This window comes from Notamacropus eugenii, chromosome 1, assembly GCF_028372415.1.
Source record: "Notamacropus eugenii isolate mMacEug1 chromosome 1, mMacEug1.pri_v2, whole genome shotgun sequence".
NCBI classification, from domain to species: domain Eukaryota; kingdom Metazoa; phylum Chordata; class Mammalia; order Diprotodontia; family Macropodidae; genus Notamacropus; species Notamacropus eugenii.
In genome coordinates, this window is record NC_092872.1 from 123,147,338 (window position 1) to 123,162,590 (window position 15,253).

Below are 15,253 nucleotides of genomic sequence, written 5' to 3' on the forward strand. Positions count from 1 at the left end.
TTGTGAGTCATGTCATGAATGTTCATCCATAGCAGTTATGTGAGTCATGCAGATTCCTATTCTTCTTATGCTGAAACCAGTTGCAGTAAATTTCACTATTGACACACACCATTTTATTTGGTTAAATGGAGGTTTAGGTACCATTTAGTCATAGCTGATTACTCACTTAAAGTAATTGTTACTTTAAAAATTACTCACTTAAAGTATGGGCTCACTTAAAAGAGCAGATGAAAAAAATCTTTTCTATTCTTTCCCTCACTCCCTATGCAATCTCTCCTCCCATTTAAATTTCACACCATGATTTAATGTGTAGTTAGCTTCAACAAAGTTCTACGTATCCTAACAAAACCCATTAGTTTATTTCACTGAATAGAAATCAGTAGTCGAAAAATGAAAAAGAAAAGGAAAGACAAGAGTCTAAGGAAGCTGACATCCTGCATAGAATATTTTTAAGCCTCTTTTGTTGCTATTCAGTGGTTTCAGGCATGTCTGACTTCATGATCCCCTTTAGGGTTTTCTTGGCAAAATATTGGAGTGGTTTGATATTTGGTTCTCCAGCTCATTTATAGAAGAGTTAAGTGACTTACCTAGGGTCACGCAGCTAGTAAGTATCTGAGACCAGATGTATACTCACAAAGATACATCTTCCTGATTTGAAGGGCCCACACTCTATCTATTGCATCACTTAACTACCCTATTAAGCCTCCTTACAACCATTCTTAACAGCCTTGGTCACTACACTTGTAAAGGTCTTTTTCTCCTCTTTCTCTGACTATACTGAAGGGCAGCCACAGTTGTTGATGGAAACATTCGGCCATTACTGTAGGTAAGTGTGCTGAGAGTTGGGAATACAAAATAAGGTAAAAGTCAGTCTCTGTTCTCTAAGAGCTCAGAGTGGCTTCTGGGAGAGAAAGTGAAATTCAAGAACTCCACTTACATTAGTGCATAATTAGTCAATAGTATAGATCTCTTCAAATGTACAATGATATAAAACATGGAGACATTTAGAAAGTTATAGGATTTTAAAGTTGAAAGGTACCTTTGAGATTTTTTACTCTGTCTCCCTCAATGAATAAATAAGAAACTTGAGGCTTTCACATGCAACGTAGACTTGCCTATGGTCACACACTAAGTTAAGGACAAAGCTGGAACTAGAAACCAAGCTTTTTCAGTGCACTATCTACTATGCTGTGTTCCCTTTCTTCATTAGTCATTTGCACTAATTATCAGATGTGAAAGTGCTATCAATTGTCCTCCTCATTCATATTATGCATAATACAGTCATCCCTTCCACATGGGGAGAGAAAGGGGTTAAGAATGTTGTGCCCCACGAATTTAAAAGTACATGTAAAATTTTTTGGCTTTCCCTTCATAACAGAGAAGTCTGAATTATTATGGTATTAAAAGATAAAATATGTTGATATTATACAATACTATACTTACATGTTATGCATTTCTGAATTGCCAGACTTCTTCTATGTTGCCTACTGGCCTTCGCATGTTACCTGAGACTGCCAAAAAAACTCCCCCCAAATTCTTACTTAATTTCTTATACCAACTCAAGGAAGGTGAAAGTTGCAATATGGAAGGGATAGTTCTCTATCGTGTCTTGTGTGATTGCTGTCTTTTAAATAGATGTGGTGTATGCCCTCCCTGATACCATTGTTTTCTCACCATTCTTTTGGTGCCATGTGTCATGTGTCTTTTCTTTTCTACTTTTGTTAAAGGGGAGAAGCCTTTAAGAGTAAGAGGATAAAAGAAAAATGGTTAATGCACTAAACTAAGAAAGTTTTCACAATGTTTTATCAAGCAGAAGTGAGCTTCACTTCACTCTCTGATAGAAAAATATCATCATTTCACTCAATTCCTTCGATTTAGTTTAAACTCGTACCTGTTAAAATGAATCCTGTTACAATGAATAGAGAGGGCAGTGGTGTCTCAGTTCATTCATTTTAGTAGAATGACAATGTATCCTGAATATCACTCAGAGTGGATGGACTATCATGAGAAGCATAGGCTTTTTCCCCTCATGCGCTGACTCCTCAAATGAAGTATATAGTTTTATTGAAGAAAAGGTTTTTTGGGCATAGTACGGTCCATCTTAATACCACCTCCTATCTTTACCCATTAAGCTGAGCAGAGTGATAAGAATAGAAAGAGAAAAAGAGAGGGTTTCAGCTTAAGCCTGATCTAGGACAGGGTATAAAGACACAAGAAGTCTTATGGATGACTCTCCTATAAGCAAATTTTTGAGATAACCACCAATTAAAAAGAGAACTCCTACTGATTTTGCTAACAATATTCATACTAACAGGATTTGACCTGTCATTTACAGCCAGTTCTCAGTTAAGCAGAAATTTATTGGCCAAGTTATTAATTTCCCACATCTTATTTCTCTTGTTCCATCTTTGGAATGTCTAAACATCTTGAATTGGAGAAGCAGGGAATGAAAGTGTAACTCTGGTTTTAAAAGGGTGGGTCAGGGTGGGTTGTAATAGAAAGTTGAAGCTTAAATTATCTAAAGTGATATATTTCATTTATCAGATATATTTAGTTTATCCTCCACTATCAAGGATAATTTATGTGGCTGATCCTTAGACAGAGACCCCAGGCTCATGTAACCTACTTTTAATAACTTTCCATTGATTGCAAAAGGATCAGTGAATATCCAAAAGCAATCTATCCAGATGGGAAGAAGTCTAAAGTCAATAATCACATGCATTGCAATTTGTTTCTACAAATAGATAATTGTTGCACTTATCAGAGAATATTTGAAGAAGTCTCTAGGCAAGTCTATACCTGTGGAAAAGGATTCCATTTGTTATAGCATATTCATAGAAGTCATCTGAAGCAAAGACAGCACAGGTCATGTTAAAAGGTTCCCCGCTGATAGTCTTCTCTGGTGGCCGCTGGACCCATGCCATCTCTAGACTAGAAAGAAAGTATAGCTAAATAGCATTAATTATTCCAAATTAAACAATAGCATAGAACAAGATTTTAATGTGCTTATCCCAGGACTTCTGAGTACTTTATTTTTTTTATCATTTACAACCAAAGGGGATCAAGAAGACCAAGAACTGGTTTGCCACCCATTCAACTCCAAACAGACCATACCACCATTTCCACCAGAGACTATAATGTCAGTATTAATGACTGCTAGGTCTGCCCACTGATCACAACAAATTCCAAGTCTTCAGAAGAACAGTGGTTCCCAGTGATATAACATGGTTTCTGAAGAGTAAAGTTCTCCAAAGTATTCTTCGTAGGAAAGAAGTTATGGTTCATCTTCAGAAGTTCAATTACAAAGTGTGAATCTGATTCCCTCTGGTAGTAGAAAAGATATTTCCTGCCACTAGGCAGCTTGTACTTGTAACACAAGAAAAATCAAGGTATTTGCTTTCTATTTTCAAGTAAGAATGTTAACTTACATTAGCAGGATATATTATTTATAAGGACATGAAACACATTAAAATCTCCTTTTAAAGAAGATAGGCTAGCACTTTATGATTTTCACTCTTAAAAAATTCAAAATTATTTACAATTGCTTCCTAGATAATAAAAATAAAGAGAAATAAAAGTCAGATTAGTACTTAAACAAGGTTTCGTTGTTTCTTTCTTTAACTCTTTTTAAAATGAATAAATGTTCTGTTGGCTTCTCTGTTGTTGTTCAGTCATTTGCAACTCTTCTTGACCAAGAAGCTAGGAAGGCAGAGCCAAAATGGTGGAGTGAGAGCAACTACTCACCAACTACTCCTTCAGATACCTCTAAAAAGAAAATCTGAATGGATTTTGGAGGGGCAGAATTCAATAGGAGACAGACTGTGGCAGATTTCTAGCCCAGGAATGACTAGAAGGCTGAGAGGAAGGATTTGTTGTGTGTGGTTGGAGGAGTGCACAGTTTACAGGTTGCACCAGCGTGGTCCCCGCCAAGGCAGAGCTGAGCAGGAATTCCCAGGTGATCTGAAACTGTAGATGCACTGAAAATTTTCAAACACATCAGCTAGGAAAGGAGTCCCATGGAAACAAGGGAGAGAGAAGCGCAGAACCCAAGGTAATTGCAGGAGCTGCTCCTGAAACTATCAGCTAACAGATTAAATGTCTGTAAGTTACCTACTTGAACTTTCAGGAGGCAAGATGACAGTGGTCGGTAATTGCTATCTCCATCCCCTTGTTGACCTTGAAGAGCCCAGAGAATATCTCCCCAAGAAAAGTCCTGGAACAGTAGGATCAGGCTAGGGGTAAACAGTCTCTTAGTCCATGAGGCTAGAAAAATTGCTAAGGAGGGTCACTTTTGCTGTGACTGAAAGGGATCAGTGCAGGACTGGAGCTGTCCCAGACAGCCCTACCTTAGCAAAATGGGAAAAGATCCTGAACCCCAGGGGGGTGGAGCCTACAGACAGCAGGACCCCAGCCATGCCTCAGAACCCCAGGGGAATCAGGAAGACACTAGCATAGATGGGCTCAGCAACCACTGAGCTTTCCTTTATACTAGCTCAGCAGAGGAGAACTCCTAGAGTAAGACTATCCCTCCCCAACACTTAGTGCAGCTAGCTCCAGGGTAATTCTGGGCAAATCCAGAAAGACTTCCCACCTGGTCTCCGCTTTCAAACACCAACCAGCACAACACCAAGTAAGCTGCAGCATTTTAGCTTCCAGTTGAAAGAACCAGAAGCCACAACATTCAAAACCTTATGTTCAAAGTAAAAGAACTGTGGGACAGAGCTCCCTGTGCCTCAGAAGCAGAGGTCTACTTTAAAGCCAGGAAAGGGGTGATCTTCATGAGTAAGAAGCAAAGCAAAAAGGAAAAGACCATAGAATCTTTCTATGGGGACAAAGACTAAAACACAAATACCAAAGAGGTTAGCTTTGAGACAGTACTCATATCTGAAACTTCAAAAGGGAATATGAATTGGTCTCAAGACCAAAGAGCATTCCTGAAACAGCTCATGAAGGATTTTAAATACCAAATTAGAGAAATAGAAGAAAAACAGGGCAATGACTTTAAAAATGTGAAAAAAGGGGTGGAGCCAAGATGGCGGAGTAGAAAGATGCATACACTCTAGTACTTCCCCCACAGCTCAGAAAAAGTAAAAACTAACTCTCAATGAAGTCTAGAGCAGCAGAAGCCACAGAACAACAGAGTGAAAGAAGTTTCCAGCCAAAGGTAACCTGGAAAGCCAACAGGAAATGTCTATCTCATGGGATGCTGAGTGGAGCCCAGCCCTGGCCACAAGGCACTGGGAGGCTCAGGACCTGAACAGACTTCCGAGGCAGAATTCCCAGTGGGGAAGGTCCCAGATCCCTCAACCCACAAGGGATAAAGAAGGCTTCCAAGGTCAATGTGGGAGGGCTTTCCAAGCTGGGCAAGAGGGGAACAGGGTTCTCCCAGCACTAGCCCCAGGGGGCAGCAGCAGCAGGAGATGGGCATCTACGGTGGCTGAGGAAGCAGTCTGGGTCCGTTTTCGAGGCAGCTCAGCTTAAAGCGTCTGGTGGAATTAAGCAGCTGATCTGTATCTCAGCACTCAGTAGCAGCCCCGTCCCCACCCAAAGCCCCAGGGAATTGAGCAGCTGATCTAAATCTCAGCCATGTCCTGGGGAGAGGAGAAGCACCAGGACCCTCCTCTTGAAAAAGGATTCAGAAATCAAGTAACTTGTTGGGAAAATGCCCAAAAAAGGGAAAAAAACATAAGACCATAGAAGGTTACTTTCTTGGTGAGGCAGTGTCTCCATCCATCCTTTCAGATGAGGAAGAACAAGGCATACTGTTAGAGGAAGTCAACGTCTCTGCCTCTAGTACCCCCAAAATGAACATGAAGTGGGCTCAGGCCATAGAAGAGCTTGAAAAGCCTTGTCAACAGCCTACTAAAGGAGAACCAAAAAAATGCTGAGGAAAATAACATCTTTAAAAAGAGGCTAACTCAATTGGAAAAAGAGGTCCAAAAAGTCAATGAGGAGAAGGAGGCTTTAAAAAGCAGAATTAGCCAAATGGAAAACAAGGTTCAACAACTCACTGAACAAAATAGTTCTTTAAAAGAGAGAATCGAGTTCAGGGAAGCTAATGACTATGACATAAACCAAGCCGTTAGAAAACAAAACCAAAAGTTTTAAAAACCACAAGATAATGGGAATCATCTCATAGGAAAAACAACTGACCTGGAAAATAGATCCAGGAGAGACAATTTAAAAATTATGGGACTACCTGAAAGCCATGATTAAAAAAAGAGCTTAAACATTATCTTCCATGAAATTATCAAGGAAAACTGCCCTGATATTATAGAACCAGAGGGCAAAATAAATATTGAAAGAATCCACCTGATGAAAGAATCCACCTCCTGAAAGAGACCCAAAGAGAGAAACTCCTAGGAACATTGTGGCCAAAATCCAGAGTTCCCTGCTCAAGAAGAAAATATTGCAAGCAGCTAGAAAGAAACAATTCAAGTATTGTGGAAATACAATCAGGATAACACAAGATCTAGCAGCTTCTACATTAAGGGATTGAAGGGAGTGGAATATGATATTCCAGAAGTCAAAGGAACTAGGTCTAAAACCAAGAATCTCCTACCCAGCAAAACTGAGTATAATGCTTCAGGGGAAAAAGTGGTCTTTCAATGAAATAGAGGACTTTCAAGCCTTCTTGATGAAAAGACCAGAGCTGAAAAACAATTTGACTTTCAAATGCAAGAATCATGGGAAGCATGAAAAGGTAAATAGCAAAGAGAAATCATAAGGGACTTACTAAAGTTGAACTGTTTACATTCCTACGTGGCAAGAAAATATTTCTAATTTTTGAAATTTTTTCAGTATCTGGATAGTTTGTGGGATTACACTCATACACACACACACACACACACACACACATACAGAGACAGAAAGCACAGGGTGAGTTGAATAGGATGGGATTATATCTTAAAAAATGAAATTAAGGGTGAGAGAGAAATCTATTAGGAGAAGAAAGGGAGAAAAGGAATGGGGCAAATTATCTCTCATAAAAGAGGCAAGTAAAAGACTTTTCAGTCTAGGGAAAAAGCGGAGAGGTGAAAGAGAAAACATGAAGCTTACTCTCATCACTTTCGACTAAAGGAAGGAATAAAATGCACACTCATTTTGGTATGAAAACCTATCTTACAATACAGGAAAATGGGGTAGAAGGGAATAAGTGGGGGGGGGGGAATGACGGAAGGGAAGACAATGCTAGGAGGGAGCAATTAGAAGTCAACACTCTTGGGGAGGGACGGGGTCAAAAGAGAGAGAAGAAATGAGGGGCAGGATAGGATGTAGGGAAATATAGTTAGTCTTACACAAAAAGACTTATGGAAATCATTTGTAAAACTACACAGATATGGCCTATATTTAATTGCTTGCCTTCCCAAATAGGATGTGTGGGGAGGGAGGGAGGAAGAGAAGTTGGAATTCAAAATTTTAGGAACAACTGTTGAGTATTGTTCTTGCATACAACTAGGAAATGGGAAACACAGGTAATGGGGTACAGTAAGTTATCTTGCCCTACAGGACAAAAGAGAAGATGGGGATAAGGGAAGGGAGGGATGTTAGAAGGGAGGGCAGATTGGTGATGGGGGTAATTAGAATGCTCGGAGTTTTGGGGTGGGGGAGGGGAGAAATGGGGAGAAAATTTGAAACCCAAAATTTTGTGGAAATGAATGTTGAAAACTTAAATAAATAAATTTAAATACAAAAAGAAAAAAATTCTATTCAGTATACCACTAGCTGCCTCTAAAAAGGTCTATCATTTGAATAAAGTACATGATTTTTAGTGCATGAACTCTCAGGATTCTCCTTTGTATGCTCAGAATCCTTTTTGTTTTGGATTTTCTCTTGGGTTCTCAGCTCTGTTTCCCAATAATTTGATTACTAGATAAATAATGACTGCTACTGCATATTGTTGTAGTATTGAATACTGTCATTAAACCTGCTAATTTCTTTTTATTAATGAAGTGATTAATTAATGTTTTATTCCCATTACCTCTCTCAGTGGACTTAATTAAGACTCCCAGAATGTGGAATAGAAGAAAAGAGATAACTATGAAGAAAGTATGTGGCACAACATATGTTTTTATTTAAATAAATGAAGATCAAATGTTGAGCTTTGAGATGTGTCCCTGGACAGAGCCTCTAACCAACTCAAGAGTTCTTAACTTTTTTTATGTCATAGATCCATTTGGAGCTCCTCAGAATATTGTCTGTTGCCATACAGACATTAAAGGAAGTGCTTAATTTCATTTAGTGATTAAGGAAAATAAAATGTTATTTTTCCCCTTTCAAATACACTGAAATCTAACCAGGGATCTCTTAGGAGTCTGTTGATTCAAGATAAGAAGCCATGCTCTAAGTTCTTGGAATTTATGTGACATTCACAGTTTGAATGAGATCTGTCATGAAATCTGCTCTCATTTCACATTAACAGAGCTGAAGGTAATCCTCGAGGCCAGATGACAGCCCCTGACTTGTATGTAAAGGTTAACATCCTTCTTGATATTACCCTAGAATTCATAGTGGAAAAAAAATTTGTTTGAAAAATATGTTCACTCTAAATTATGAGAATTGGAGTAGCCAACATAGACAGCATTCATAAGAAGTAACCAAGGGCATTTCATTTTTTACAAATAAATGTATATATTTTTAAATCTAAAAAATTTCCTTCTCCGGAGCATGGGCTCCAATAAGTATTTATATAAGTTAACCAATAAGTATTTGTTCTGTGATAACTCAAGTTGCATTACAGAAGTTTAAAGCCTCTGGTAGATAGTAAAATACTAAATTTGTAAACTTTGCCTACAGGGCACAAATGCTTTGCCACTTTTCTATCCTGGTTGCGTATTCATCTTTTGCTGCTGAAGAAGACCATACCATCAAAGAAATAATGACATGACTTGCAATTGACTTTGTTTTGAGTGAGCGAGGGCTGTGCAAGTCACTAGCCTCACTTCTCCTTCAGAGCCATCTAAATCCAGTGTCTAAATCAGGATGACTGGAGATGACCCAGGATGAGGCAATTGGGGTTAAGTGTTTTACCCAAGGTCATACAGCTCAAGTGAGGTGAGATTTGAGCTCAGGTCCTCCTGACTCCTGCACTAGTACTCTATCCACTGCATCACCTAGCTGCCCCTCTGTCCTGGTTAGTTCTACTGTGAAGATTTTGCAAAAGCCTTCCTTCTGAGATAATCTTCCCTCATTTACACTGCATAGATCTTGTCTGTATGTATTCTGATGTCTTTCCCATATGAATGTGAGTCCACTGAGGGTAGAGACTGGTTTTGCCTTTTTTGTATCCTCAGTGTTTAGCAGAGTGTCTGACATACACCAAGCACTTAATAAATGCTTGTTGACTAACTGAATGAAAAAGCAGTCAGACGTTCCAAAAGAAAACAGTCATTTAGTACAACACAGGCAGGAATCCGATAGATTAATCAGGGATATTTCTTCAGGAGTGTTTATACTTTCCTGGGGAGCGACAAGATCCCTTCCTGCCACAAATTCTATTTCCTATCAGTCTGCCACAGTGTCTGAATATCAGAGCTCTCTCTCTCTCTCTCTCTCTCTCTCTCTCTCTCTCTCTCTCTCTCTCTCTCTCTCTCTCTCTCTCTATTAGTTCCCAGAAATCTCCTACTAAAATGAAAACATATTACTTAAAATGGGAAATGCATTGATCCATTCTGTTATCATAGCAACTGGTTTTAGAAAATAAGACACTGCGGAAATGGGACAGATTTTGATGGAAAAGAAAGGGGAGGTTGTCACTGCTCAGCAAAGACAAGCCACTATGAAGTGCTACAATGCGGGCTTTTGGGGGGAAGGGTTAGGGGGAAGACAATACAAATGGGGACGGCAAAAACTTCAAAGGCAAATATAGGAAAGATAAATTTAATCTACTTCACCATTTGTCTACAGTCAACTCCAGAAACACACATTTGAGGTCATTTTAACAATAGGTATTTTTCTCCCCCTGCAACAAAAATATCTTCATTTCTGAGCATCCTCAGACTTAGATTCCAAAGGGGCAGAGATGATGGAAAAGAATACCATCAGAGACAAAAGCATTTAGCATAAGGCAGTTCAGAGTCAGAAGGCTAAGAAGGAATGTGTAGAATCATTGAGGAAATTACCACCAATATGATTCAGGTTTCCCCTTGGTTCTTGGCTTTTCTGAATTTCCTTTCTTTATTAATCTCTCCCAACTAAAAGACTCTGTTCTTTGATCATTTAAGGTTGCAAAAAACTGCTTGCTTTAAACTCATCCTCCCAAAGGTATCCCTAGGAATGGATTCTTACAGAATCATGTTGACTATTTCAAATCTTTATGAAAACAAGAAGTATAGAAGCAAGAAAAGCTGACTTGGGGCAAATGGCATGACAGATTTGAGTATCATATCTAAAATTCTTATAAGTTCATTGCAAGTAATGTTGCTGTGACAACCTTAAAATAGACGTTTAATGTTCAGGCTTGAAATATAGCAACATTTTGATAAAAATCTAACTATGTAGGCTTATTTTGCTTTAATCCTGACTAATTTCAATTATATACACACACATATATATACACACATATGTAAGTACATAGATCTATATGTGTGCACATATATATATATATATATATATATATATATATATATATATATATATATATATATATATATATATATATATATATATATATATATATATATATATATATATATATATATATATATATATGAAACCTCCTGCTGAGATCCTGACCATCCCTGTTAACTCCTGCATAACCTTTATGCCCACTTTTACACTTTAACAGCCTTGTACCCAGCCTGTCCTCCAGTTGCTCAGTGTCAGGAAGAATTATCTCTTGTCCTTTCTAAATCTGCCTGTGTCCTTCACTTCATCTCTTATCTGTTTCTAAAGGATCCTACTCCTGCACCTCTCCTCCACTTCTACCAGCCTCTCCTTTCTACATCTCTCTGTCTTTGTCTTTACTTCTGTTTGTTTCTATTTCTGCCTCTATCTCTTTCTATCTCTATCTCTTTCTATCTCTACCTCTCTGTCTCTATGTCTTTCTGTCTAACTCGATCTCTCTGTCTTTCTTTTTCTCCCTCCTTTTGTCTCATCTCTGTCTGTCTTTGTGTCTGTTTTCGTGTCTTTGCTTCTGTCTTCTGTTTCATTATCTGCCTCTATCTCTTCCTCTTTCTACCTCTCTTGGTCTATATCTCTCTCTGTGTCTGTCTGTCTGTTTATTTATCCATCCATCCATCTATCTATCCATCCATCTATCTATCTATCTATCTATCTATCTATCTATCTATCTATCTATCTATCTATCTATATCTATCTGTCTGTCTGTCCATCCATCCATCCATCCATCCATCCATCCATCCATCCATCCATCCATCCATCCATCTATCTATCTATCTATCTATCTATCTATCTATCTATCTATCTATCTATCTATCTATCTATCTATCTATCTATCTAACTATCTGCTTGTCTGTCTATCTTTATATCTCCCCTTTCTTATAGGTTGCTATCTCCTTCATCTACAAGTATTTTTCAGTTCTTCTTTCCTTTCGCCGAATGTTCTGTTTTCCTGCACCACCTCCATTACTTATATTTTCTCTTTACACACTCAATATTTAAGCCTCTGAAATTTATCATCTTTTCCTCTACAAAGAAATTTCTTCCTAAAAGATGACCAATCATTTTTTGACAAATGCAATATATTTTTTAACTCCCTAGATTCTCCTACACTTTGGTGCAACTTCTTAAAATTCTCCTACACTTTGGTACCCCTTCTTAAAATACTTTCCTCTTTTGACTTTGGTGACATTATTGCTCTTGTAAAACTATGTTATCCTAGATATGTCTCTATTTACTTGTCTCACTGATTCCTTTGCTTCTTCCCCTCCCCAGTAAATGTAAACTTTCCTTGACATTTCTCTTTCACCCAATGTTCATTTCTCTATATAGTCTCCCCCCCCCCCCCGCCAACATTTCATTCATTTTTATGACTTCGCTTCTCATTTATGTGCTAATGACTCCCCAACTGGTATTGTCTATTCAAGACAGGTGAGCCTATATGCATTCTATGTATCACACATCTGCAGGCTTTAGGTGGGCTATATAGGAGACATAGAAGATGGTGTCCTCGTTTTCAGTGCCTCTGATTTGCTATTGTGCTTGTTTGCATAGTTTATGGCCTTGCAGGACTTTTCCTTGCCTTCTGGCACTTGTGTGTTTCCCAACTTCCAATTACTAAGCTAGCTTCTGAATCCTAGTTTCCATTTCAACTTCTAGCTTCTGAGTATTTTCTGGGTCTAGTTTCCTCCAGCAATAATTCTTACCTTTCATTTTTTAACTTTACCTTAACTGGAATTCTAGCTTTCTTGTACCACGTCAGTGATTTACTTCTGTCCATCATATTGTATGACACTGTGATGATAACATCATTTTCCCAGTTTATCCGTCTCCCATATCCAATCTTCCCACATCTTGTCAATATTTCCTTTGACGTATTTTTTTCCATTACTTCTGTCAACTGATTGCCTCGCCTCTTCTAAGAACTGATTCTCTGTTTTTCTCATCTTGGAGTTTTCTCTTCTCAGTCCTCCTTAAACAAAATATTCTGTTCAACTCCATTAGATAATTATACCCATAAGTGTCCCCCTCCCTCAGCCTTCTCCCTATTGCTCCTAGTTCTGCCCACTAAGCCCAAACAGAATAAATTTAATCCCTCTTTACAGACTTTCAAATTCATGAAGAAAACTATTGTTCCCTTCTCTAAACTAAGTATCCCCAGTTTTTAAACCCCTTTTAGCATCCCCAAGAAGTCCCCAAACCTATAAATTTTTTACACTCATTGAAAATTAATAAACATACACACCTCTTTGGATGGCTAAATACACCATGGAACAATAACAAGAATACTCTTTCCTGTATTTGACATTGTCTTGGTGCTGAATCAAAACATATAGAATAAGAATAACATCAGGGGAAATTGTTTTTTTTCTATAATTTGCCCTGAAGGTTTTTGTGTGTAAAAAATTATAATTTTCTTTCAAGAAATAGAAATCACAGTGAATAAGGCAATGAGTCTTATATATGGCAGATCTAAAACATTTTGATTTATAAATCAAGCTTCTTTTGAAGAAGCCTACACTTAAGTAAATGTAACATGGGTGATAATAAAATAATTAAGAAGTCCGATATGGTTAAAGAGACAACTGGACATTGGAGTAAAGTCTCTGAAAGACCTAGGGTTTACCCTAAACTCCGCAACTTCTCAGCTGTATGATGTCAGACAAATCAGTTCACCCCTGGTTGTTCGTCTCTAATATTTGGGATTAATGTTCAAATGGTCATACTTATATTGGATGGTAACATAGAAGATATGATAGTATTGCTGGTTCTGCTAATCCTCTGCAAGGTTTTTAAAAGGAGATTGGATACTTTTAGGATAGAGTGGGAAATAAGCAAAGAATTAAATTCTATATGTCCAAAGTAATGAGAACATAGAAGAGAAAAGAAACAGGGCCAATTTCCATCATCTTCCAATTAGTAATCCAAGTGTGTGTGTGTGTGTGTGTGTGTGTGTGTGTGAGAGAGAGAGAGAGAGACAGAGACAGAGACAGAGAGAGAGAGAGAGAGAGAGAGAGAGAGAGAGAGAGAGAGAGAGAGAGAGAGAGAGAGAGAGAGAATCTATTGGATCATTCTAAAGTTAAAGAATAGATTAATGATTTAAAAGTAACTGTAGACCCCCTACAATGACAGGAATTATGCAAGTACCTAGCACATTTTCCTAAAGGCATAACTGAATCTTAAAGTTTTACCAAACCTCTTTAAGTAGTCTAATTTAAATTGCTATTGATGTGGAAAATAATCATCACTATACATACATACTGATGACTAGTTCAAATTTGAGCACAAAACATTTTAAAAATAAATTTATCTAAGTCTCTAACCTATCAAATCATTTCTTCCACTTTAAGAACCCAGCAATTTATTATTACTTCAATATAGCAGCTGAGGAGGGCAAGGATTACTCTATTTCTTTTCTATTAATTTCTTGAATTAAACATGAGTGGATTTAGCAAACTTGAGTTACAGGATAGTGTGGTTGATTTAGCTTAATTCATGAAATGTATAGAAAGAAATCTGTCATTTAGCCTGATTATTACTGTGCATCTTTTTCTAAAACTAAAACAATATAAAGAAATATGTACTATATTAATTCATCAGGAAAGATTCCCATATCTGACACATAAGGTTGCTGTTAATGCTTGGAAATATTTAGCTTTATTTAAGTTACTTTTGCTAACTTAAAGGGCCAGAGTACAAATTAATTATATGCACTAAAAATAACACAAATGTGAATGCCTTAATAACCAGCTACAAGTTTACCATTTACAGTTTTGGAGGGCACAGTTGACAACCCAGAGCCATAGATGGGACACTGTTGTCCCGTATCTACCTTCTGCAAATTATGCACTTAGAATCAAAAATAGCTTAGGGCCAAAGATTTTAGACCAAAAAATAAAACAAATAGGGCACTCCTCCCTCCAAAGTACCCTGCTCACCTCCACAGTCCACCATGTTCATTTCATTAGCCTTCTCCAGGGGCCAGCAGTCAAAACTGCTGTTGTCCAGGTCATGCCACCCATGAGCAATGACAATTAGAAGAACCTGCCAGAGGGTCACATGAAATCTATAAGCCAAGTCTCTACAAGATGTCCATTTTCTTTCGTTTTTGTATCTTTCCTCCTTCCTACCCTTCCCATCAACTTTGGAGGGAACATTAGTGAGAAGCATGGAAGTTTAAAAGTCAGTGAACCTCCAAAGATAGCTACCCATGGCATGCTCTGAACTGACTTGGAAAAGATTACTTCAGATCCCTTCGTGCCACTAAACCCTTTACCCATACTCAGAGGATGACTGCTTCCCTCTCCCACAGTAATATTCCCTCTTGTTCTCTTGTAGAGTGCCATCTGATGATCCTAGATACCCATGTCTTTGTATAGTAAAGTATGCCCTCCTTCCCAAGCTGTTGTCCTCACCTACCATTAAGCTGGAAGGAAAACCAGTCACCAGAGTAGCTTTCATGTTGCCTAGAAGGAAAAAGAATCCAGGAAGAGATTTCTGCTGTTTTGCACTCTCAATCTCCTCTTCCAGAGAACTGACCTCTCTCTCTTCTCAGCTTTCCATCTCCCAGCCTACTCTTCCATTCTCTCTTGGAATGGAGGCAGTACCAGTTGTACCTAGGGGTGGCACTATA

The 15,253-nt window shown here is 38.1% G+C and overlaps 1 protein-coding gene across 1 annotated transcript in view; it reads right to left on the bottom strand.

The window, feature by feature from the left end:
* LOC140507455 (uncharacterized) overlaps positions 1-15,253 on the bottom strand; it is an 86,764-nt gene that overhangs the window by 39,413 nt on the left and 32,098 nt on the right. The window contains exons 4-5 of the mRNA XM_072615562.1: positions 14,555-14,664; positions 2,800-2,931 (exon numbers count right to left, since the gene is read on the bottom strand). Of these exons, the coding sequence (XP_072471663.1) occupies positions 2,800-2,931; positions 14,555-14,664 (242 nt within the window). The remainder of the gene's footprint in view (positions 1-2,799; positions 2,932-14,554; positions 14,665-15,253) is intronic.